Here is a 27,658-nt window from a genome sequence, read left to right as displayed (position 1 = left end):
ATGCTCAGGAATGAGCCAAAGCTTTCTCTCTCTCTCCTCTCTCTTTATTCTTTTCTTTTTCGCGTGTACGCTAAAAAGGGGGGACCGAACAGTCCCGAGGAGAGTCGAAAAGAGGAAGCTTGAGACTTGAAGAGGCAGGTAAAGCTGAGGAGGAAGGAAGGAGGCGTAAGGCGAAAGCAAAATCGTTTTTCAAAAGCAAATTATAATAAATGATCGAGCCAGGCCTAATCGCAGCAGGAAACGTACTGTCGACTCGCCTTTCTTAAGTCGCTGTATTGTACCAGAAGGATTTCAATTCCATTGAGATATATATATATATATATATGTATATGCGTATGTATATATATATATATATATATATATATATATATATATATTCACGAAGTTTGAGACGATGAGTAAGAGTGGCCGGCTTTCCGCGTTCGAGTAATGCTTTCGAAATGGAGTTTCTTTCCTTCATTACCTCTTTTCTTCCTTCTTTTTCCTTTGTTAAACATCAAATACGTAGAATGATAGTTCATAGCCGACATAGCTCATATATTTTTTTAAAGGGTCAGACACCATTTAAATCAATGCTCCTGCAAAGTTTCTTCTAGAGAAGCTACTACTACTACCAATTCTACTATTACTACTACTACTACTACTACTACTATTACGACTACTACACTTCTACTACTATTACTATTACTACTACTACTACGATTACTACACTTCTACTACCATTATTACTACTATTTACTACGACTACTACACTACTACTACTACTACTACTACTACTACTACTACTACTACGACTACTACACTACTACTACTACTACTACTACTACTACTACTACACTACTACTACTACTACTACTACTACACTATACTACTCTACTACACTATTACTACTACTATTACTAATACTACTGTTACTACTACTACTATTACTAATACTACTGCTACTACTACTACCACTATTAGAGGCAACATTTATTATGCGCTCTTGTGTAGCCTCACAAAGTAGGGATTCGGGATCAGATTTTGGTAACAGCTGCCGGCGTATTTTCTTTCTCTCTGTATAAAGAGGACCCGAGAGATCGAAAAACAGAACTAACGTCGAGGAAAAGGAAGGAGAGAGAGAGAGATAGTGTCAGAAAGATAACCAAGCATCGTAGTAGCACACACAGGGTAGTCTGTGCTGAGCGATGGTAACTAGGGTATTGCGGGTTATGGTCGAGCCAGGAGGCATCGTTCGAAACGATGGACCACGCCCCGGCTCTCTGCCATCTCCGCTTCGACGACTCTCGAAGCACGATCGATCCTTTCCTCGCAACAACCTGGCAAAAATTACCACCGCAAAAGTCGAGCACGAAACGGGACAGCCGAATACGCCCCTGGAGCGAGCCGAGTTTCAAACTTGGAATGTGCATCACCAGTTACGATTATTTCGCGTAATCCCCAGACCCCTGCCAACGTCCATTTCAGATTACTGATTGTGAGTATGTACCATACTATCCTATATGCTCGAATCGATGTTCTCATTGTCTCTGGCTGATCTTAACATTTCACGTATCTTTTTTTTATTTTTATCATAGTTAAAATTTTCCTATCATTTAGAAATTACAAATGTTCAATATAATATCTAACATGGTGATCCCTGATCACTCTGATAATAATACATTTTCTCATTTCATTCAAATTCATACTACCAAAATTTCTTATCAGTTTATCTAGCGATCAACAATATAATTCTTAACGCAATCGCTACTCTTACTCTGTTGGTGAACTTATCAAACCAATCTTCTTATCTTAACCATTGAAATGTTGATATCCTTGTGAAGATCGAAGCTGGCCAGAATTAACTTCTCTCTCTCTCTCCCTCTCTCTCTCTCTCTCTCTCTCTCTCTGTCTCTCTCTCTCTCCCTCTCTCTCTCTCTCTCTCTCTCTCTCTCTTTCTCTCTGTCTTGCTATCTATCTATATATCTATCTCTCTGCCCCTCTCCCACTCCGGTCAATCGATTCCGTCTACCTATGGTTTGACAACCTCGATGCTTCTCTCCGCACTTCCACCCTCGCGACACGCAGACAGGGTGAAAGAGAGAGGGAGAGAGAGATACGTGTGTCTACCACATACGGGCTCTATCGCTTCCCGTTTTAACCATTGCCAGGAAGAATGCAATTTTCCGTCATCGAACGCCGTACTGGCAGTTTTACCATTCGTTTCATTATTCTCTTTTAACTTGAAACCTTTTTATTTGATTTGATTTAATTTAATTTTGATTCTTTTTTTCTTGAAAATCTCTTCTCTGCTTTTGCTCTTTGTGGCTTTCATTTTTACAATTTTACTATCATAATCCTCGTATTAATTTTTGTCCTCTCTTTTCAATTTTGTAAAGTTATGCTCAGTTAAAAAGGATAAAACGGTGAAAGGGGAGAAGGAGCCTTCATTCGTCTAGTACGAAATTTCGATTCTCCTCGTTATGTCCTTTGTCCTATTGTTAATTCCTGAATAAGTAGTTCCCACCTTGTCAGTTTTCATGGCAGGTACTGGATGCATTCTCTCTCCTTCTCTTTTTCTCTTTCCCTTGCTTTGTCCTTCGGCCGATTGGGAGCAGAACCGCTCGTCAGCCCTCTTTCCGCTAGAGTTGCTACGAGGAGCTCTCTGCCCTCTTTAGGCCTTCCATTTCTCCTCGACAGCGCGACGATATCGAGGCACTTCTTCTCTTTTTCTCGAGTTGCCGCAATTACGTGGTCCTAGATGTCTTCCCTCTGACCTATAACTCCTTTTACTTCTTTTCTTTTGTATTCTTCTCATATCTTTTCGTTTTTGTTCTTCAAGTCTCTTCGAAATTTAACAATGAAATTTGACAGAGCTAACATTTTATTAAGGTACATTCTTTTTTTCATTATTTTTGCATCTTTTCGTCATCATTAATATTTATTTATTAACGATGATAATGATGATGATGATGACGATGACGATGACAATGATGGTAATGATGATGATGATGATGATGATGATGATGATGCAAACATTTTATACATTTTATTTTGTTATTATTCTAGTCGAGTTTTCTACGATATTAAAGTTCATCTGTCCAACAATTCCTTTTAAATTTCATAATTTTCTTAAGTTCGTTTCCGCATTGGGACGAGTCTTGGATTCGCGGAATAAGATGATATATAATTTAAAACGCCATCTGCGCCTCTTCTCCACCCTGACGATAGAATCTCACAAAATTAGAATCTTTTTTAAGGTCGGTAAGCTAATTACCGTTCCGTTGCCAGCGCTTGATTATAGTTTCGAAACGTCTCGGGATCGACTCTCCTCGAGCTCTCTGAAGGTAATTGCCAAAATCATGATTGCGTTTATATGAATTGTACGTCTTCTCTGTTTTTCGAAGGGCTGTGGAAATTTCGGTGAAAGAGGGTCGAAGCTAGCCAACCAATTACTATGCTGTATAAAGGAAAAAAAAGTAATAAAAAATAAAAAATAAAATAAAATAAAATAAAACGAACATACCTAACGCAGTTAAGATAATGTACAAGTCTCTAGTGTGATACATTTCTACGCTTATTCTCTAACTGTAGTCGTGAAGTCTAAAGTACGATACCTCGTTATGGTTTGTAACACGGAGAAGTAGTCCTGTAATAACTAAATAATAATAATAATAATAATAATAATATTAATAATTATAATAATGATAATAATATTAATAAAAATATTAATAGTTATAAGAATAAGAATAATAAGGATAATAAGAATAATAATAATAACAAAAATAATATTAAAATAAAATATTAATAATAATAATGAAAAAAAAGTACGATCAAAAATCCGCTTAGGCTGACTGTTAACTCGCGAAAGACGTATTGTATTTCTGTAGGGAGCAATTGTCCTAATAATTGCGAATTGAACATAAAGTAAAAAGAAAAAAAAAAGAAAAAAAGAAATGAGCAAGCATAAAGCAACGTCACTGAGAGAACGTGAGAAAAAAGAGCTCATATATAACAAGGATATATAGAGGCGTGCGGATCACCGATTTATGGATGAATGAATGCGTGAATAATAATGAATGGATGTGCATAATGATGGACGATCGACCAGTTCTGGTCGATTCTCGAGTGTGTGTCACTTTAGCAAGCAAAGTATTTCGAGAGTATAGTGTTCGGAATGTACATAATTCTTGTATATAACGAACGAATCACTGATTGTACAATACCACCCAAATATATTTATATTTCATGTTAATGCAACTTTTCTAAAAAGAACCCACTTTTTATCTACCAATATTCATTTTTGATACTATTTGCAAACATTTACATACATGTATTTAAAATGACTCGTCGTCTCTGGTAAAAGCGAAATTGATGTTTAACGTTCATCGAAGTGAGAATTTTTTCCGTTCCTTTTTTTCTCCCTTACCTCCTTCGGAGTATCGATTAAATGGATGGGGTAAGTACGGTAGCATGTTCGAGCATTAAAACCAAGTTTATAACATAATGGGGTACTTTCGAATTCGATCGATTATTCGACGATGGAATATATCCTATCGTGTTATTCCTTCGTATGCATTAACAGGGGCGCAATTATGCGTCGACCATGATACAACACGTGGTAGCCGGACGGTCTAATTAGTCCTTGGAATCGGTAAAGCCTTTGCTACAGTCGACTTAATCCTATTGTTAGTTTTTATATAAGCAAAAGTATTTCATGATGAAAGAGACAAAGAAGAAAAGTATAAAAATATTTAAATGATGAAATAATGTGTAATTCTGTATATATAACGTAAGTTGACTTTATAATATCATGACTTTTCGGCATCATAAATTACAAAAAGATAAAAGAAGTAGAAAGATGAAATGGAATGATAAAAAAGAAATGGAATAATGAAAGGTGTGATACCAGAATGATATTAATGATCGTTAATAAAATAGAATGAAATATTTAGGTTAACTTATGATATAATATTATTTAATCGTCCATATACATATACATAAAATATTAAAAATTCATTATATAAGGATATATTCGCGAAAGATGAAAACAGTGAAAGTTTGAAATCTGATTGGATACAATATGGATATTGTACTGTCGTGTAGTAAAAATCATGATTATAAATTCACTAATAAATTAATAAAAAAGACAATTTTGTAAAACAGAAATTACTGACATCTTATCAATGTGAGTAAAAGAAAGAAAATTCTTTGTTTTATCATAACGTTCGCATAAGTTACATTGTCAACAGGAATATTTAACCAATTCTAAGTCTCTACGATTGATTGTACTTCGTAGGTAATTCTTTATTCCAGTGGAGCCACCATTTTTTCGGAGAACGAAGCTATCATAGATATTTAGACTGGTGCTGCTATTCGTGCAAAGCGATAACTTCCAACAACAACAGAATTGTAATGATTGGTTCATTTTGGACATGCATATAAATTTGTCCAAACGATAAAATTTCAAGAACCAATCAGATTATAGATTGAAATAGATATTTGGGTAAATAGAACAAGTCAACTCCAAGTTATATAAGTATTTTAGATATACGAATTCTTACGATTTAAAATAATAATCAAATGGTTTTTGTATTTTAAGTGATGTTATTATATTTATACTTTTATTCAGTAAATTTTTAGAAGGAAGATTATGAAAACGTGAAAAATCACCTTTATTTTTTACGATCCTATTGTAGCATTTATGTAACATATATGCATGTAAATGTAACACAGCCATTAGGTACGAATTATATACTGTTTTTTTGTAAACGATCCTTAAGAGTGAACTAAGTGCCGGGTGATAACATTACATGAAAGCATGATACATGCCGCAAGATTTGCTTTAGTCTATTGAGAGATGGTGAATTAACGCTTAATAATTCTCATTGAAGTATAAAATAGTAAGCGTGTGAGTCGCTGTAAATCTGTTTATGTATTATGTATTATTTATGCACTTTTCTATTAGTACGTTTAAACATTTTATAACTTCTTTTAATACTATTCTGATAACTTAACCTGTTTACTAGATAGTGTATACCTATTTAGAATTGACAATTATATTAAGTACGTTTTAAATTTTAAATATACAATATTTCTAATATTATAATTATTCTTTATTTTTAGAAACCTGCCAGAATTGTGGACTACAATAACGAATTTTTTATACATAAAGAAAAGTATTATATAAACCAAGTACTTGACATCAAAAATCATTCAACTTTGTAATGTAATATTGCAACGTATGTATTCATTTAGTGACATAGAAACAATTTTCATGCAAGATTTTGTATCGTAAAATAATTGTGGAAGTATAGATAGAAAATATAAACCAGTTTTGTAAGAATATACATCTTACAAGCTATATTGAAATCTGTTTTATCATCATTAAAGTAAATATATAAAAAGACTAGGTACGTAGGGTGAACTTTGCTATTTTTCTAGATAAATAAATTTCTATACATTTTTAATATTATTGCATTGCTTATATCTTATATATATATATATTTTTTTTTGTATCTTTATTAGTTCGCAATCATGCCTCTGATCCGTCAAGATGGTAAAGACACTATAATTTTTGCATCTAAAGAAGATCATGCATCACCTTGTACGATCGAACTTCCAGAACCAGAACCAAGTCCTGGATTAATATTACCGAATGGAGAAATAAATTGGAATTGCCCGTGTTTAGGTGGCATGGCAACTGGTCCTTGTGGTTTAGAGTTTCGTGAAGCTTTTTCATGTTTTCATTATTCTACTGTCGATCCAAAAGGTGCTGACTGCCGTGAGCAATTTACAACTATGCAAATATGTATGTCAGATTATCCTGAATTATATGGTAGTAAAGAATCTGAAGATGATACGAATCAAGCATCGAACTCTGGAATGTCGGATGTAAAAGACATTGCTATAGAAAGCAAGGATAAAGCTAAAAAAGAAACAAACGAAGGAAGTTGACTGAAAAGAAAAAGATAAAATATTTCCAGTAGAAAAGAAGGGATGGAATATGTTGCAATAAAATAAAATCCATGCATTGAGCATTTTACAGTACAGATTATCTTATTCTTTATTGTTATTATAGCTATTGAAAAGGGAATGGAAAGCAAGTTGATGCAGACTTAATAGTCTAATAATGTATACATTTGTGGAGCATATGAGCAAAATATATGTATGTCACCTTTACCTTTTTGCTTCTTTAACGTTTGTACAGAATTGTTCAGAAGCATAATAACAATTAACAAGATAAAGAATGTATCTGCGAAATGCAATTTGATATTGCACGATTCTCCTCATAAAGTTTAATATTTATGTTTTTTTTTAGAAATGAATTTAGCATAGTTTTACATAAATTTCTATGGATAATCCGTACCAATAATTTGTGTTTGATTCAATAAAATTAAAACAATTTTAACCTGCGTATATGTTCAATTCTATAATTCTATTGAAATTTTTATCTTTCAAATGAAAAATCATTTCGTAATTTATATTAATATTTTATAGAAATATTACAGCATACATTCATTGTCATATGCAATGGATGATGTAACAAAAAAATTGTGGAACTTGCACTCTCACTTTCCACTATTTTTTATGAGCTATATTCTTCATATATTTACGATCGAATATGATATATTTACGTATGTATAACAATTATTAGAAAAGTAAAGGTGTAATCGTAGTTATTATCAGTATAAAATCATTTCGACTTATCACGGATGTCATAATCAAACTTTTTTGTGAACATTAAGGCCGTTCACTATCTCTTATTGGAAGCGTGTGTGATTTCAGCGACAGATATGGACAAAATATGAACTACAAATCCAAACGATTCGCCAATGCTGTCCCCACCATGCGTTTATCGTATCAATATATAAGCTTGTTTGGTTATTCCTCTCTGACCTGACATAACAAAGTAATTTAGTAGACTATGAACTCACAATTTTCAGTTTCTCATATGTATGTTTTTCTTTGATGGTAACGTGTATTTCGCAGTGATCCGTGCTAAATACGACGCTGGTACGTATTTATTTCACAATAAAAGCATAAAGAATAATAAATATAATTAACACATATAATAATTAGTAATATGAATTTGCAAATTTAATGAAATCATCATTAAATTTAACTATATCTTATCTATTTGCCTTAACTATAAAAAGTATTATTGATAATGTAAAGTATTATTACTTTAGTGTTTAATCAAGAATTAAATTGAATGGATTTTGAAAATACACTGAAATATGCAGCCATACGCCTTGTAGTACTTGTGTTGCTTGATTTAGAATTATATTTCAATATATTGCAAATACTACCGACCCAGGTCTCATTGCGTAAAAGTTGCTGCATATAAGGAGACCTATGGATTAAAGGTGACTTTATTCTAAAATTTTGCGTTTGCGAACTAATCTAATCAAATTTTTGAGCAAATAAAAGAAAATCCCTGGTATCCCTTGATATTCCTTTTAATCGCGCTCGCGGACACGACTCACGTGAGTGTTAGAATAACAATGACTCTACTCTAAAATCCGCATTCTTGGGATGACTTGAATTAACCGAGAATTCTGGTTCCCAATGCTATTTGGAAGAGGGTCAGTTCCTTGCTATAGCTTACGGATAACTGTATTATCGCAACATCGGCGACTACATGTACCATTTTTTAACATGATCGATATTCAATTCGAAATTTCAAGCAATAAAATGAAGTCCATTATAGTAGAACATTTAATCGCGCCCGCGAATACTCATGTCAGTGCCCATCGACACGAGCGTGAGTGTTCTCCTTATTCTTCCTGTATTCTCGCGTAAAAATCGATGATGAACCGAATCATTCGATGATACGTCGGATCACAGATGAATCTATCCCTCGATGATCCAGCTGAAAGAAGAAGAAGAGAAGGAGAAAAGAAGAGAAAGAGAAGAAAAGAAAGATGGAACGTGCGTGCATGTGACAACGATAAAACATAAAACAAGAAGTGGACATATTGAATATCGCTAGAACCGATCAAAACCAGAGTATCAAAATCGAACTCCAATTTTCCCCATTGAAAGAATGAGACCCGCCCAAGACCTCTCTCAAGGGCCCACATCCAAGGGTCTCATTCTCGATAGTCCTTTCCTCGATGGTCCTTTCCTCGATGATCTACCTGAAAAGAACAGGGGAAAGAGGAGATAGAAAAGAATAGCGAGAAAAGAAATTTAGTGAGAAAGAGAAAAAGATTAGTTATAGCAAGTCAAAAGAAATTGAGAAAGAGGAAAAAAATTGGTAGAAAAGGTTCGTTCCGGAAAGTTAGGGTTCGTCCCATGATGATCTAGCCTGGAACAGGAAAACATTAAAAGAAGGAGAGAAAGAGAAGAAAAATAAGACAGAATGTGTGTACATGACAATGATGAAGCTCAAAACGAAAGGTGGACATATTGAATATCGCTCCACCCGACCAAAACAGGAGTACCAAAATCAAGCTCGATTTTTGAATACTGAAAGAAATAGATCCACCTAAGGGCCAAAACCGAAGGACCCTTCTCAAGGATCTCACCCGAGAGCTCTACACAATGCTAAGACAGCAGCCCGCACAAAGGTCCACACTTATGAACCCAAATCATGGCTCCCTTCCGAAACCTATAAATAATAATTAATAAGATTAAATAAGAATAAATAAGAATAACAACGAACATAAGTGCAATAGAAAAGTTTTCTGTGTGGTTTCTTTAAGAAATTATTTTAGAATTCTACTATATTTAATCATTTATCTATTGAAGTATTAATAGCGATATAAAATGTAAGCACTTTAACGTTTAGTTAAAATTAGAAAAAAAAGATTTTGGAAAAGCATTGAAATATGCAGCCAATCGCTGCAGTAATATTTGTATCTCATAAAATTTCGATATATCGCAAATACTATCGACCTAGGATTCACCACGTGGAAATTACTGAATCTGGATAACTAACTCTATTCCAAAATCCACAGACTCTACTCTGAAATCCGTGTTGATTTGAAATCCTGTGGTGACGTGAATTTAGCAAAAATTCAGGTCCAAATTAAATATTAGTGAAATAATCTTACTTATTTATTATTACCTTCTAAGTTCCCGATTAATGTTTGTCGAAAGATAAAATTGAATTTATTTTATATTGGTCGTGTCTCACCATCTTTGTAATGTTGCTTGTTGCATGAAGAATGTTCGATTGTTTAAATGTTAGTAAAATAATTTTCTTTTTTAATATTCCTTTCGGAATTTAAATCTATATCTATTTCGCACGATCGATTTTATTTCGACAGTACTGCAAAGACTCTATCAAGACTTTTCTTTCGCCAACAAAATTGATTAAATATTTGATTAATTTTTGTTTAACAATATAATAAAACATTCTTAGACGTTTCTTCTTAGAAGCGATTACTATGATTATTAGAAAACAAATCATACAATTTCGCTTATATTCCAAAGACTATCCATCGCGAATGTCTTCTCGCTCATCCCTTATTAGAATCTGTGAATAACGATTCTTTACTATTTTCACGAAAGAAAAATATTTAATAATGTATTAAAATAATGAAAATTTCAAATAATTATAATTAACGCATTTGAACAAGAAGATCTTATCTTAATTTGATAAATAAATCAAAACAGAAAAAATTATTCACGAGTAAATTTCCTAAAAATTTTATTCGTCGTCACTCAATACTCTTCTACTAATTAATTCCAATCAATTACTTGTACCGATTTAGATCTTTCGTTCTCGACATGATTGCGTGATCGGAGAGACTTAAAAATTCACTTACTACTTAAAAAGTTCTGTGATGGCTCCAAAACACTCGTCTGCAATTTAGATCGAAATTGAGGATGAATAATTCGCAGCTGGTTGAAAATGAGGTAGATCGACATCGAAGCTGATCGAGATCTTTTTCAATGATGCGCTGACTCTATTACGCGATAGTTATTTTTTAACGAACGATCACTGAAGTTAATTCGCAAAACTTTACTACCTTTTATAAATACAGTTTGTGCGATTGTTAAAAAAGCAATAAACTTTGCGGACAAACACTGACTCTAAGAATTGCATTGCATGTAGTCGATGCAAAAACAATTGTTGTTTAAATCACGAAACGCGGACGAACAACACACTCCTATTACTTTGCGATATTTTTATTTTAGCAATACAAACATTCGATTATTTCATTGCTACGCGCGTGATTGCAATGAAGTTCTGAAATAGAAAAATACAAACTAAATAATTAGTATCACTGTTATAATAAGAAATTGTATAAATTATTCAAGAAATGTATGATATAGGAATGGACTTACTTTTAATCTTCATTGCTACTTGCAAGAAAAAGATACTGTGAGAGCTTCAATGTTTATTAATCGCAATACAAAAGAATACTGATCCGGTAATTGTCAACGTCAGTCAAAGTTTTGATTTTGTTGACGTCACACGTAGTCAATGACCATCAGTTTAAAATTTAAATTTAAAAGAAAATAAATTGTATAAATTATTCAAGAAATATGTGATATATGAGTATAATTCTTTTAACCGTTTGTTGATTCTTGCAGGAAAGACAAGTTTTCACATTTAGAGAGAGAGAGAGTGTCGATGTTCACTCGTCGGAATGCACAAGAAAACTAACTTGGTAATCGTCAAAGTTATTAAAAACATATATGTTTATTTTACACAAAGCCAATTATCCCCAGATTAAAATTTTGAAATATTGAAATTTTAATAATTAAGTGAATGTACTATTGTTTAAAGTTTAGAAATTGTTGAAAAATTATCAAAAATATTATATTAAAAATATTTTAAGTTTCTCGTTCGTCTACGTTTTTTTAATGTTTAAACGAATATACTATTGTTTAAATATTAGTTTATTGTACTCAATGTAGAGACTTTAGAAATTATTGAAAGTATTAATTTATCAGTTTTCCGATTAGAAAGAGAGAGTTTCGTTGTTTACTCGTCGGAAGGCAAAAGAAAACCGATCCGGTAATCATCAAAGTTAATAAAAAATCCGTATGTGTTTATATTACGCAAGACTAACTACCCCGAGATTAAAATTTTTAAGTATTGGAATTTTATATTGAAATTATTTTATATTTCTCGTGTGTAACAATCTTTGTGTATAGAACATGAATTTCCTTATTTTTGTCGTAGAATGAGCATCATTTACAAACAAACAGGTAATCGCTATTTCACGAAACAAACATACCCCATTTAAGCATGATATAGAAATCAGTAGTGGGGGTACAAGCTTCTTCTTTTTTACGGTAAATATCAGGAGGCGCAACAGTACAAAATTAATTCTATGCGAAAAATATCAAAAACAGCATTTGCACTAATAATGAGAACAGACGTATTTCTTGACCAATTTTGATGGACAAAGTCTCATTTTAAAGACAAAGGTTTCTAGGACATATCTTTTTCGATTTTTTGAAAAAACTTCTTATTCGTGTATAAACTATTCTCGAGAAATTTTTTTAACACGATTATAATACTACAGTCGGTAAAATAAATATCTTGCTTACCAATCGCCACTGAAGTAGATTGTTAGATGGGAAGAAAATTTTTTTCTGGTGATAAGCTTGTGATAAGCTAGTGATCTTGCTTTTACTAATGTTTGGGAGGACCTGTTTCATTATCAATCGCTAGGTTGATTTCTTGGTTGTCTATTGATGGTAAAATAGATTTTTGTTTTTTTATTACTTGATGAAGATAGATATCTTTTTACCGACATTAGGAAATAGTAGATCTCTGTATAATATTTTTACCAATTGTCGGATAGTAGTATATTTATTTTACCGACACTAATATTATAGCTATTAGCAAATGTCAGTGGCTATAAAATAAATGTAATAGCATTGCATTGTTTTATAGACTGGTAGCATCACGATCTCTATTTATCTAATTGACAAGTAGAAAAAAACGTTCAATATTTCACATATCGATAGATTTTATCCTCCCCTATATAAAAATTTAAACTTATTTGTTTGGAAACTATTACAGTAAATCTGTAACATTAACGAAGAACTTATAATTTCTCGGTATGTTTCTCATAAAAGAAGTCGTTTTATTCTATCTATTTAAATATGATTATCTTCAAATATGATGTTCAATTGAAATATATTGTATCAAAGTATCTATGATCAAAAAGTAAGAGTTTTAGAAAATACTGAAAATATGCAGCATTTCGTTCAGTAAAACTTGTATTATATAATTTAAATATAAATTTCGATATATCGCAAGAAGAGAAGAAAAGAAACCTGAAACGCGCACACGCGTAAGAACGATGGATGGATATTTCGAAGATCGCTTTACTTGAGAAAAACAGAGTATCAAAATTTTGTTCATATTAAAAGAAGTACCGTCCCAAAGATTCCTCCCAATAGCCTCTCCTAAGGGTCCCTCCCAATAGCCCCACCCAAGGATTCCGTCTGAGAACTCTATACAATACTGAAAGGAAGTATCCTGTCCAAAAGTCCACATCCAAGGGTTCTATCCGAGAGAAACTAGAATAATAAATCTAGAATAATTGTTTAAATAATTATATGGCTATGCATTTCAATAAATACAGATGACTATCTATTGCTGAATATGACTATATATATATATATATATATATATATATATATATATATATATATTGCTGAATATATTAAAATTATCAATATTAAGTTTATCCTAAACGTTATGTTCTAAAACAGAAAAATAGAAACAAAATTATTAGTATTATTATTATAATAATAAACTGTTCAACATTTTCACAAAATATTTGAACAGTTTAATATAAATATTTTGAATGTTTGATATAAAATATATATTTATCTCAAGCCTTCGTTATCATTGTACGACAATGAGAATCCTGCTTTAAATGGTAAATATATGTACACTATTATTTAAATTTTACCTTATTGTACTCCGTGTATATTATACATCTTTTAAATAATTAAGAAATTATTCAAAAATTATATATTATTCTTAAGATCCATTAGTACAAATGACTGAACACGTATTTGCTTATTTTTACCATAGAATCACTAGTCAAAAGTTCATAAAAATGTCTGAATATATTATCGTGATTTCTTCACGTGACCATGGCAAGATACGTTTCCTTATGATTTAAATAGACCAGAAAATCTAAACATCAGTTTATCGAATAAATAAGAAAGCAATCATTTTCTTGGCGGAAACAAAATATAATCCACTTTATGTTTATATGAAAATTAGTAGTGGGGATAGAAGCTTCTTCTTTTCTGCCACGATGTTCAAGGGGCACCACATTACGAAATTTTTGTCAACAAATTTTATAAAAAACAACGCTTACGCCAACAATAAGTTCAAACGTAATTTTGATTCGACTTTGATGGACAAGATTTGAATTTAAAAAATGAAGGTTTAAGTGAGAAGATGGCTTTTTTGAATTTTAAAAAAGCTTTATTTTGATCCATATACTATTTTTAAAAGAACATCATTTTTAATATGGTTTTTTTTTCGAGAAAATAAAGCTTCTCCAAAAATTCGAAAAATCTTTATCTTTAAAATACGACTTTGTTCATCAAAATCGGCCGAGAATTATACCTATACATATTGTTGGTGTAAACCATTAAAAAATCAGGGATAATGAACAGCCTTAAGTTTTAATTATAACATCTTGAATGTTGGTAGTCCGTGGCTATATAGTGAAGTTCTCGTTGTTACATTGTGATTCGTTATGATGTTGAATAATGGAAATTGGCAGTAATTTCCAGGATTGTATTTACAGAAGTATTGAATACACTTTTATCCCCTTTTATATTTTCAAGTAACATGTATTACTTGGACGTTTCTTTGTTAGTAATTTTATTATTATTCTTTAACTAGTCAATAGTCTGTTGGAAACATAACCTAAATTTATATCATTACATTTTATATCATATTAACAGTTCATTTAGTTTTGCTTATTCTTTTATTTATGTCTAAATATATTATACTTGAAATAAAATTTACAATATTTATAATTTAATATTTCTTATTAATAAATCATTATTTTTTTTCAGGGAATTCGCAGACTCTTCGAACATAAAGATTAGTCATATATACTTAAAGAAAAACATATTACATGCTGTAAAGCAATTGTTTGGAGAAGAAGGAACCAAGTCAGTGATAGACATATTAAAATACGATATCCCAGAACGTAGATTTGTTTTACGTTGTGATAGTGACTTTTATATCAAATTACGAGCATCTCTAACAGTGGCAGGAAAGTTTGAAGGCAAGCCATGTGTATATATCGTACACAGAGCATCAGGAAATCTACTTTCATTTGTTGGTGACAGTAGAAACTATAAACACGAATGAGTGGGATTTTGGCAGACCTTTTTTATACTTTTTATATTTTCATTGTTATATCGTGATATCAGTGATTTAGAAAAATTGTGACTGTAGAGGAAAATCTTTTCAAGATTTTGAATAATTTCATTGTAACGTATCATTCATAGTTCTCTCTTTATTTTTTTTTTTTCCTTTTTGTTTTTTTTTTCTTTTTTGATATTTGTACTTACTGCGTTGTTCAAGCTAGTGAAGCTTTTGTTTGATAGAGGGCGTTCAGTGTGAGAAACGCGCGTCCTACGTAACGTAGGCGGTCCAGTGACGTCAGCTGTTATCTCCCCTCCCCTCTTAAAAGTCGGCCCACCCGATTAGTCGTCCATACGTACAACATTCCGTGGACAGCAGCACCACCAACACAGTGGCAGACTTACTTGAATAGTAGATAAAGGGAGAGAGAAAGAGAGAGAGAGAGAAAGAAATAGTGGGAGAGAGTGAGAGAGTGAGGAAAGGCTCGACGCACCACCACTATTTCCTTTGATCGACGTCATCGTCGTCGCCATCGCTATCGTCCGTGCATAGTGCCCATGAGTTTGGCGTTCGCCCTGCGTTTCGTGCTAACAGCAGGATGTCTCTAACGTTAACGACCTTTAACGTGCCTAAAGGAACGAGTAGGACATTGAAGAAGTGCTCATAGCAGTGACGCGTTCAACTCAAGAGAACGGACATTGGCTTTTTATTATTTTTTTTTATTTCTTTTTACGTATTTTTTCGATAACGAACGTGTACGTATATTTATATACATACATACATACATACATATATACATATATATATATATATATATATATATACACAAAGAGATAGACGAAGAGGAGCGAAAGAGAGAGAGAGAGAAAGAGAGAAGAAAAAGGAGGTCGCGTGCGCGCGTGCAAAGTGCGAAAATTCGACGAAAAAGACAAATATATATACAATAAAAAGAAGAAAACGAAAGAAAGTGGAAAAGAAATAAATATCGACGGATAGATAAATAGATAGATAGATAGATAGATAGATAGATAGATAGATAGAGAGAGAGAGAGAGAGAGAGGGAGAGAGAGAGAGAGAGAGAGAGAGAGAGAGAGAGAGAGAGAGAGAGAGAGAAAGAAACGAAGAAATTAGTGCGGTTCTGCAGGCCTACGTTGCACGTTCCTTGGCAGTGACCGAGAGTGTACCGGACTGCATTTTCTCTATACGGGAAATTCTATACCACTTGAACCACAATGGAAGTGTCAAAAAGGGAGAAGAAGCATAAGGAAAAGAGAAGGTAAGATTTCATTATTTTTCATTAATTTCTCTTTTTCTATTTCTTTTTTTTTTTTTTTTTTTTTTCTTCTTTTTATTGTTTTTCGATTACAAATAGATAGAGAGATAGAGAGATAGATAGGTAGAAAGACGGCAGATTGTGAGGTATTCTTTGAAGTTCCCTTTTACTATGTGTTGATTAAACATTTTAACACGCGTTATCGAGAAGACGCCGTTCGAAAGAAAATCTTTGTAACGATACGACATGGCGAGCGTAAAATGGAGCGGCACGCATCTTTTCGTGTGTATCGTGATAATGTTCTGACGCGTCGTTTTCTATCCTCTCTCTCTCTTTCTCTCTCTCTCTCTTTTTCTTTCTTTTTCTCTTTCTCTCTCTCGTACACATGCTCACATTTCTCATCCTCTTTTATTTTTATTTTTTACCGCATGTTGTGCTTTCTCTCTCTCTCTTTCTCTCTCTTCTCTCTCTCATTTTCTCTCTTCTCTCTCTCTTTCTCTCTTTCTTTCCCCTCGGAATTTGAATATTTAAGTTGCACGTTTGAGTTTTACGTACATATGTATATACAGCGAGAAAATGTATCCTTTGGATTATTTGAAAGATTTAAAGAAAATAATATAAGAATGAGTAGACACGATAACTCTTCATGATTGGATTGGATTTATATATGAGTACTATTACGATTTCGCCGTAATTTTGTGTGTAACGTTTAGTATCATAGTAAGACGAAACAATGTTAGTCTTTAAAGTTACCTTCGGTAATACTGATTACGAAATGGTTTTTTTCTCTTTTTTTTTTTTTTTAGGTTATGTTTTGTTTCTTTCATGGACTACGAACACGACGATAACGGAATATTTGTGGTGTTAATTTTATTATTAACATATTTTCCTTCATTGGTGATTACAGGAAAAACGTGTTTTTAATTTTTTTTATGATATTAGTATTAGTTAATTTTGTGTGTGTATATGTATACATATATATTTTAATTCATGCACGTGTATAGTATGAAATTAGAAAGAAACCTTGAGAATAGTTAGAATGATTGGAAAAACAATCAAAAAACAAGAAGATATATGTATAAATACACACGTATGTGTGTGTGTGTGTGTGTGTGTGTGTGTGTGTGTGTGTATGTAATTTTTACTTAGAATATTTAAAAATTCATTTCCTTTCACTTGGAACGATTCTCTTTCTCTCTTTCTCTTTCTCTTTATCTATCTATCTATTTATCTATCTTTCCCGCTCTCCATCTCTTGTTATAATAAATCATCGCTCATCTCCCTTATTCTTTTCATATTCACCTCTCTACATTGTAACCCTTTCTTTCTCTCAAAGAATTCATTGCATCAATCATATTCTTCCTTAGCCTTCAATAATATAAATGAATCGACCTAACGAACTTTATTATTGGTCAGCTTGCCTTACGAAGAATATACGTCGTGCGTCAGAAAATGTTTGTTTCTCATTCCTTCTCTCTCTCTCTCTCTCTCCTTCTTTCTTTCTTTCTTTCTTTCTTTCTTTCTTTCTTTCTTTCTTTCTTTTTCTCTTTCTCTGTCTCTCTTTCTCTCTCTCTCTCTCTCTCTCTCTGTATCTCTCTCTCTCTCTCCCTCACATTGCTCTTTAGTTCACAATGTATATCGTATCTTGTATATGATTGCACACAATACAATATGTCAATGTGCTTCGGCGACTTAGCAATACATAAGATCGATATAGGCCATCAATAATCGCTTTTTGCGGTCCTTGAGGTTTTTTCCGTTTTGTTAATTTTTTTTTGTTTTCTTTTTTACCTTTTTTTATAGCAATTTGTTTCGTTTCTATCATGTAGATATATTATTTACATTAAATTACGTTTATATATAGTCCATATATATATATATATATACACACATACAAACACACAAAATTTATACGATTACATAGATACATGTAACTATATATGAGGCATCGAGCAGCCGTTGAGAAGTCGAAAATTGTTGGGCAATTCTTCCACGTAACGATTTCTCTTTTTTCCTTTCGACCGTTCAAGATCGACTTTGTGGTTACGTTCAAGTAATTTTTTCTCTCTTTCTAATTATAAGAAAAACGGAATGGTTGAATTAAAAATGAAATGATTTGAATAAAACAAGAATAATAATAATAATAATAATAATAATAATAATAATAATAATAATAATAATAAAGAAAAATAAAAAAAAAAAGAAAAAAGGAAAGATAAAAAGATAAATTAAAAAAATAATAAAACTAGCATGAATTTGAATCTGTAACCATAGAAAATGGCGGGACTTTTGAATTTCGTCATTGATATATAGAAATCAATACTGATAAATTTTAAGATAAATTATTCATGCTTATCAGTTACTTCTTATTTCCTATATTTTTATACCGAGATTTTATTTTTTATTTTTGAGAATAACTAAAGCCGATCTAACGATGTTAATCATTTTCAAATTGAATAAAATGACAAGATCCATAATTCATTATTTTTATATTTTTTATTTATTTTTTTTCATTAGGAATAGAATCGCTTTCTAAAGTGAGATTTCTATATTTGAAATATCTATAAGACTTTTATTATCAGAGAATTTATTATGCATGTTTCTTTCCTCCTTTTTTATGGCATATACTATCGACAGAAAATAATGTATTGTGTTTGTCCAATCATGATTCTTCTGTGAATCATTAAATAGAAAATTTTTGGTGATAGCAACTTTTGAAATAGTATTTCAACAGAGATCGAGTATTCATTTTGAAACTATATGAACGTCAAGTCTGTTTAGAATTTCAATATTTGGCATCGACTATTTCTGTCCTTATTTATTTATTTGTTCGTTTTCTTTTCTTCTTTTTTTATTATTTTTCCCTTTTTTTTTTTGTTTCATTCCTTCCATCGAATGACCATTCGTGTTTATAAATTCATAAAAGTCAGCGCGATGCTCCAGTAATATATATTTTTAGAATACGAGGATTTTAGTTGTTTGCTTCAAAAATTCAAATATGTGCGGAAGTGTATCAACTTCGATTCGATCCATACCACTTTGATTAATTTATGGATTACGCTGTACATATGAGTTTTCAATCAAATACAATTCTACTCGAAAAGTCAATATCGATCTAATACGAAAGATAATTCATAGATTAACAAAAGTAAAAAATATAAAATATATAAATATGTACACATGAACGCACACGCGTGATACGCACATATACATTGTGTTAGTTGCGTATAGTAATTGCGTTGTGTAACCAACAAGCGCATCGAAATCAGCTTGTAGATATGGAAACTTCGGTTCAATGATGGATAACGTTGAAATCAAGAAAAATTCTAGATAACTATTACACGCACAATGTTGTTTCTTTTTTATTCGTGACCATTCCTACATGACGACAATTTGGAATTCAACTTTAAATCATCATATCAAAGAAATAATGTAATAGAAAATTTTTATGAATTTATTGAAAATGAAGAGAGATCGAGAGAGAAAGAGAGAGAGAGAGAGAGAGAGAGAGAGAGAGAGAACACATCATTTTTTCTTTTTTCGCAATTTTAACATCTGGAGCGATAAGCATGCCATAAATGTTACGATATCGCGTCATTGTGCTAACAGATGGATTATGCTTAATGTTATGGTATGCATTATGTTTGATAGGTTCATGTTTAATTCGTTGCATAATACAATTTCTATTTTTTTCTTGATTAGAAAAGATATTTTCGTCTTCATTTATTTCTCACTTTCTCTCTCTCTCTCTCTCTCTCTCTCTCTCTCTCTCTCTCTCTCTCTCTCTCTCTAGCTGTTTTTCTTTCTTATCACACAATACAAGCATTGTATTTAAAAAAATGGGACTCACAGACTGTGCTGTGAATCGAATATATGATTGAAAAGGCACGCTTATATTATTAGCACAAGATAAACATGCAAATTGAAGAAGAGATTACTGTTAATTCCCCGCGAATAATTATTATCACGTAAGTTGTCCAATACGCGCAATTCTCCATGGGGATATGTAATATACATGATCGCGATCACATACACTTGAACGGATTCGAGGAATTGGAGGAATTACTGAGAAGTCAGTAACGTTTGTTATAAGATATCTAGGGATATTAATAATTTGCTTCAAAGATCAGAGTTATGGTCGATGAAGTTAAAGAAGGGGAAACAGAGATAGAAACAGAGACAGAGAGAGAGAGAGAGAGAGAGAGAGAGAGAGAGAGAGAGAGAGAGAGAGCAAGAGCAAGAGGGAAACGGAGTAACGAAACAGATAAAGACAGATAGCTGGACTTTAGCAATCTTTCTATTTCTCTCTCTCTCTCTCTTTTATGTCTATCTAACACATATACATACATACGTGAATATATACCAAAAAGAAAATACTGAGATATAGAAGATCCTAATGTCCGACGATGATTCTCGAAAATATATTTCATGTTTTGTCTCCTTTACCGTTAGGTCCTATTATAATCTATAGATCTATTGGAAGTTAGATCGAATGGATGGAAATTTGGATGAAAAATTTCTTCTATGAGTTAGCATCAACAACCGAATAGAGATCGGTAGTTTCGTATATCTTGGATTGTTTGTAATGCAAATATTTGTTCGCCTCCACCTCGAAATAGTTCTGAATACACGACTGTAATGCCAAAATATTTCCCGTTCGATGATCTTTCTCTCTCTCTCTTTCTCTCTCTCTTTCTCTCTCTCTCTCTCTCTTTCTATTTATCTATCTATCTATCTATCTATCTATCTATCTATCTATCTATCTATCTATCTATCTATCTATCTATCTGTTTGTCTATTTATCTATTTATCTATCTATATATATTTATCTATCTATCTATCTATCTATCTATTTATCTATCTATCTGTCTGTCTATTTCTCTCTCTCCCTCTTTTGTCTTAACGAGCACTCTGATCTCGGTCGAATCTTCGCTGTTTTTGCTCTATTACGTAATTTCCTACTTACGTACGATATTGTCGTTGTAAATTGGCGAACATTTATCAATGTACATTTCGTTCTAAGACGAGCAGTTAAATAAAAAAACTTGGCGATTTGAACAAACGAAAAATGTATATATTTTTAGAAGTTAAATTCGTTCGTATTTAAGAAGAATATTCATTCTTTTTTTTTTTTTTTTTTTTTTTTATAAGAATATCAAATTCATATAATATTAAATTCATTCGGTCATAACCAGTCATAAAACTTTTGTTTGTAAAATTATCAAAAGGAATGATTTGCAATCTTTTTACCGTACGTCTTCTTAGTCTCGACGAGATATACCATGAATAATAAATAAATAATAATCTTAGGATCATATGAGTATTTTGAAATAGAATTGGCACATGATACATATCCTTTTGTTTCTCCGAGAATCATAGTGATTTTTTTCAACAAGCAGTTCTTTCCGTATATCAAAATTGTAAGTTATAAAATATAAATAATATGTAAAAATATGTCTGAGTGAGAGTGAGAGAGAGAGAGAGAGAGAAAGAGAGTGATCGAAAGATCGAAAGAGTGAGAGAGTAAATGAAAGTGAGTGAGAGAGAGAGAGAGAGAGAGAGAGAGAGAGAGAGAGAGAGAGAGAGAGAGAGAGAGAGAGAGAGAGAGAACTTGTGTATATAAGAATGAGGGAGATAGGAGGAGGGTACACGATGAAATATATTTGGGCAAACGTTTCCGTTGGAAAGAAGAGTTACGTGTGGTGAATGAGAAGCATGGAGAAGTCTAGCAAGAAGAGTAATACCGGCGAATTCTTTTGATAAAGTGCCGTCTGTCCGTTGCTTTTGAGTTATTACGACGATCTGAGCACTGTAATATACGTATGATATGTAGGTATGTATTGTACATACACAACGACGTACACTTTATTTCTTTAGATTAGGGAGTATACAGGGTGGTCCAATGATTATTAATTGAAATTAGGTATATTTGAAATGTTTGAAACGTGGATAAAATATATAATAATTACTTATCTATATGATTTTGTATAGTAAGGAGAATTTTTTTTTTTTTATAAATGAAGATATTAAAGATATCTTAATGTCTTAAGTTTGTTGTAGTTTTCTACTCTTAAAAAAAAAGAGAAAGAAAAGAAAAACAAAAAAATTGTTGAAAGTAATTAGACTACGAAATTACGGGACTAGGAACAATTTTTATAAGACAAATTTTTCGTAGTCTCAAATTACTTTGGAGTTTTTAATACAAACTACTTTGGCCCACTCTATATGCGTCATATTCGAATTGTGGAGGGAACTCTCACCGCCTCGGGTCAAATTCGGACGTTTCTCCATGGGACGTGTTAATGCTACCGATATATAATACACAAGCTTTTAGACTTTCTTTTCTAAATCGTAGAACGGTTATTAATCACTCGTTTATATTGGATTAATCGATTAGTTTTTCCTCATATCCAGTTCATCTAAAAGTAATTATCATGTGTTGCATTTGTTGATACCATTTTTACACGACGTTGAGATTTCTGACATTCCAAAGTTATTATGATACATCACTGTATTCGAGTGATTCTATTAAAAATAGATCTTTTCTCTCTCTTTTTTTTTTTTTTTTTTTTTTTTTTTTTTTTGTCAAATTAAAAATAAAGATCATACATATAAATAAAAGAGGGTCGAAAACATCTAAGTGTTTTTAACAATTTGTTGCTCTCTTTGGAGGCTTCTTAGGCTAATTTTTTTTCGGATTTTCAATTTTCAAATCTAACTACAAGCTGGAAAAGAATAAATGATCTTTAAAATCATTTAGGAACTTTTGATTTTACTTAGATTTTTGGTCTACTCTCCTTGTATAATGAATAATAATAATAATAATAATAATAATAATAATAATAATAATAATAATAATAATAATAATAATAATAATAATAATAATACTAAAAATAATTTTGTTAAAATTTAAAAATTATCTGAAAAATGTTAATGAAACTTTATGATTGTTTCATATAAGTTAATATTTAATATTTGTCTATCTTTCTTTCTTGTTTTTAGTTATGTAGATATTCAAAAATATAAAATATCGTATAATTTGGGATGCGCTCGTTCGTTCAATATTTTCATTTTTTTCTCCACCGAGAAGTCTCTTTACATACATAAATACATATAATTACAATTCCATATCTCATATTCTATGTATGGTACGGTATAAACAGGTTATTCATACGATCATAGAATTTTTTTTTCGCGATATTTTCAAGACCAAAAATATCATCAACGAACTATGGAGATAACGAGAGAAGATTTTTTTTTTTTTTACTTACGATAAAAGCCATGTAAAATGTAAAAATTAAATTCAGCGATACTAGAAGAAACTCGATTCCTAACGGAGTAAACAACAGAAAACAATTTTTTTTTTTTTTTTTCTTTTCTTCTTTCTTTTTACGAAGACTCATTTATGTAAATTATAGATTGGAGTTTGAATAGCGGAGAAAAACTAGTTAATTAAGATAGATAAATATAACTGAAAATGAGTTTTTAATGTGTTCTAATATAAGCACGGACAACAATCGTTTCCGGTATTGAATGGATATATAATATAATCATACGTTCTTTTTCTCTCTCTCTCTCTCTTTATATATATATATATATATATATATATATATATATATATATATATATATTTATTTATTTATTTCTATCGAAGATCCCTCTTAACCTTCCAACTAGCATGTTTGTACCAGATTGATCGTTCACTCGTATCGGGGCACGTTCGCTACTTTGCGGAAAACTTTTTCTTTTTCATGTTATCTCGATTGAATGCACTACGTTACGGTTGCGATTCGAAGGTTAAGCGATTTATTGGATGCTGAACACAGACTATCATAGGCACGAGTATAAACGCGAGCGCGCGCACTTATGCGCATTTATTCCAGTGTACTCAATGTGACAACCTTGATTCACAATGAGTAAATGTGCAATGAGTAAAAAGGGAAACGTGGAAACTTGTTAGATTTTTTTTTACATATATCTAATGAAGCAGTCGTACTATATGGAGGAGTTATCGTCCATGATAATTCGTGATATATATAATAGGATAAACGCGTGTATGAAATAGATCTCTCTTCTCTTTCTCTTTCTCTTTTTCTCTATGTCTCTATCTCTATCTCTTTCTATCATTTGAAGAACACGATTTATGTAATAATCTCTTGCTATGTATAATTGCGCATATGTGATTCGTAAATGATTTTTGATATAATTGGATGAATTTCTACTATATTGATAATAGAAATGATTATTTAAATCTGAAATTTTTATTTTTTAATTATGCTTTTCAGTCTTGAGAAATAAAACACAAATGTTTTGATTGATGTTAACGATGAAAAATATGAGAAAGAATATTTAACGATGGTCTAATGACAGAAGATAATAAACAAATTCATTTTTTTTTCTCGATTATTTAGGTCGAGATAATATTTAGCGAGTTCAATAATGTATTATTTATTTAATTATTATTATAAACATTGTCATATGAATTAACAAATGATGCTATATTGAATATATAATTTATTTAATAAAAAAATCGAAACATGTAAAAAACGACGCATGACGTAATTGGAAAATTTGGAAAATATTGTGAAATGTAGAACAAAGTTTTACTTACGATATGATCTCCTTTTTTTTCTTTAGTCTCGAACAAGACATCGTTATCTTTTATTTCAAGCATAATCAAAATTTGCGATCTTGTCGCGGTAATTTGATGTTTGATTTATTTGTACTGTTATCGATCCACATGAGTATTGTCGCCATACCTCAATGTTTTTTTATTTTCTCTTTGTCAAAGATACTTCATTGTTTTATGGCAAAGAAGTAAAGTTTTATTCACTGATCGGTAGAAAAGGAAAGAATATTATATCGACTTGGAAATCGAAACGATTCTATTGCTATTATTGGCACGAAAGATATTTTAAGATCTTTGTCTTGATTTTTTGTTTGTAGAAAGAGAGAGAGATAGATAAAGAGAGAGAGAGAGAGAGAGAGAGAGAGAGAGAGAGAGAGAGAGAGAGAGAGAGAGAGAGAGAGAGAAAGAGAGTTAGAGAGAGTTAGTTAGAAAGAGTTAGAAAATTAAAAGAACCTTGATTTGCTCGAACAACAAATCGATTTTTATTCTAAGGTTCTAAATGTGAAAAAAGAATAATATAAAAGTTAAATAGAGAAATCAAAAAAAAAAAAAAAGAGAGAGAGAAAGAAAGAGAAGGGAGAGTTCGTGACGCTGGCAGCCATGATAGGTAATATCTCGTTATCGAGAGTAGATAGTGATCTCTTAAAGTTTACGGCATTTCAAGGGGTATCGATGCTACCGTGTCGAGATTAGTATCGTTTCGATCGTCGTCGTGGATCGTAAAATCACCGAGTCCGTGGTAAAAAGAAACGGTGATAGACACGGTGGGACACGCATCGACGATCGAGCTCAGCCATGATACGGAATTCGTCTCGTGAAATCGGCCGATTCGGACGATTCGGTCGGCGATAAGAAAAGGAAAAAGGGAATACGTTTGTATCTCGCTATATTTCTCCATCTTCTTTTTCCCCCGATAAAAGAAGAAAAGGAAGAAAGAGAAAGGACGGAGAAGTGAGTCGAGTGTTAAGAAGACAAGGACAAAAAACGAGAGAAGGAAAGTCAAATTAATTGGATAATAAAGTAAAAAAGAAAAAGATCAAGAAGTTATCAATACACATATACGCATACACTCACGCCGATAATAGATAAGTAAAAAGTGAATTTTCTGGATGTTGTACGGTAAGTAACGTACGATATAGAGTAAAAAAGAGACGGACAGAGATCGGTGAAAATCGAAGTGCAAGGTGCGCTAACGTAATCGATCAGAATGAATATGGCGCTGTGGATGCATATCGATAACGGAATCGATGGATCGATAGGATCAAGGAGCAACGGTGAGCAATATGATTGGATTGGTAGGGAATCGGGTTACGCCGATTTTATGGAAGATGGTGGGGAAAATGATAACAGGATGATGTCGATGTCGTCATCGGCTTATAATCTTGACTCTGTTGCTACTAAAACTTTCGTAGCAAAGACGAAAATGAGGACGGCGATGAACGTAGACGAGCGATGCATCATAAACGAGGATCAATGTAGATACTCGAATATCGACAATTTCCTATCGAAACCTTGTAAATCTGGACCCGTTGATGTTGAGGATCTGGCAATGTGTTTTCAACAGGAAAATGCAGGAACACAAGAACCAGTAACTTGCATTAGTCGATCAATTTACAGTCAACGTTCCTTTCGAGGTAACCGTATCAACAATTCTTCGTCGTTTCTACAAGATTCTTGCCGATCATGCTCGAAATACATTGACCCGAATTCAATGAGTGATACTCAAGCTCCAACGAACACCATAATGCCTATCGAGACTGTTTTTCATACCTCTTTTCGTATTCCCTTTAAACAGAATTGCGTAGAAGAATTCTATAGATATCCTTTTGGATTCTGTACGGAAGAAAAATGGTTGGAATGTCCTGTTAGTGATCATTGTCCTTTATACGATACGAATTTTTCTTACCAACAATATACCAACAATACTTTACCACCCTGTCTTTATGAGGATTATTTTTGGAAAGAATACAGTGATCCTTGGAATTATGTCTTTATGGAGGATGAAAAGGTCATGGAGGATTACTTGTAAGTGAAAATTATCGATTAGAAACTTCAACCCATGTACTTATTTTTTTTTTTTGTACACATGTGTGTGTGTGTGTATGTGTGTATGTGCGCGTGCACTCGCACGCTCACGCGTTTGTGTATTTCGTCTTGATCTTGTTAGCGTCAGATTTTTACCGTCATCGAATGTGTTTTACGACGAAAGGAAGGGATCTCTAACGGAAATACGTACAGCTAGCGATACCAGATAATAGCAGGACGTTGTGGCGAGAGTTCTTCGTTCTCATGAAGACGTTATTTACGTTATTCTCTTCCACGTTTTTTTTATCTTTTTCCAAACGAGAAAGAGAAAGAGAGAGGAAGGGAGGAAAGAAGGGAGAGGGAAAGAGAGATAGAGAGAAGGACGGACATGAGTTTATTCCGTTAGTTACACCACGTTGGGGCTAAGATA

The 27,658-nt window shown here is 32.1% G+C and overlaps 2 protein-coding genes and 1 long non-coding RNA gene across 9 annotated transcripts in view; all 3 read left to right on the top strand.

Annotated features, from left to right (window-relative positions):
- Positions 1 to 3,517, top strand: part of LOC124947747 — a 4,625-nt gene extending 1,108 nt beyond the window's left edge. Inside the window, exon 2 of the long non-coding RNA XR_007100482.1 lies at positions 3,387 to 3,517. This is a non-coding gene — a long non-coding RNA (uncharacterized LOC124947747). The remainder of the gene's footprint in view (positions 1 to 3,386) is intronic.
- Positions 3,518 to 5,703: 2,186 nt separating this feature from the next.
- LOC124947745 (mitochondrial intermembrane space import and assembly protein 40) lies at positions 5,704 to 7,390 on the top strand. Of its 5 annotated transcripts, none has more exons than XM_047490325.1 (3): positions 5,704 to 5,722; positions 6,106 to 6,392; positions 6,508 to 7,390. In XM_047490325.1, the coding sequence occupies exon 3, from the start codon at positions 6,517 to 6,519 to the stop codon at positions 6,934 to 6,936; it is 420 nt and encodes a 139-aa protein (XP_047346281.1). In that variant the 5' UTR covers positions 5,704 to 5,722; positions 6,106 to 6,392; positions 6,508 to 6,516; the 3' UTR covers positions 6,937 to 7,390. The 5 variants fall into 5 exon arrangements, with proteins under 5 accessions (XP_047346281.1, XP_047346279.1, XP_047346282.1 ...); XM_047490323.1 differs by lacking the exon at positions 5,704 to 5,722 and adding an exon at positions 5,751 to 5,946 and having other exon boundaries at positions 6,106 to 6,221; XM_047490326.1 differs by lacking the exon at positions 5,704 to 5,722 and adding an exon at positions 5,752 to 5,890 and having other exon boundaries at positions 6,106 to 6,221.
- An 8,914-nt stretch (positions 7,391 to 16,304) lies between these two features.
- LOC124948129 (protein similar-like) overlaps positions 16,305 to 27,658 on the top strand; it is a 38,409-nt gene continuing 27,055 nt past the window's right edge. For 2 of the 3 annotated variants that reach the window (XM_047491296.1, XM_047491295.1), the window contains exon 1: positions 25,868 to 27,228. In XM_047491296.1, the coding sequence (XP_047347252.1) occupies positions 26,411 to 27,228 (818 nt within the window). In that variant the 5' untranslated portion in view covers positions 25,868 to 26,410. Of the gene's footprint in view, positions 16,578 to 25,867; positions 27,229 to 27,658 lie in introns of those variants that run through there. The other variant, XM_047491298.1, reaches the window with a different exon arrangement.

This window comes from Vespa velutina, chromosome 3 (genome assembly GCF_912470025.1).
Source record: "Vespa velutina chromosome 3, iVesVel2.1, whole genome shotgun sequence".
Taxonomy (NCBI): Eukaryota; Metazoa; Arthropoda; class Insecta; order Hymenoptera; family Vespidae; genus Vespa; species Vespa velutina.
The sequence above is the reverse complement of the archived record's forward strand: the minus strand, read 5'-3'. Positions and strand labels throughout refer to the sequence as shown.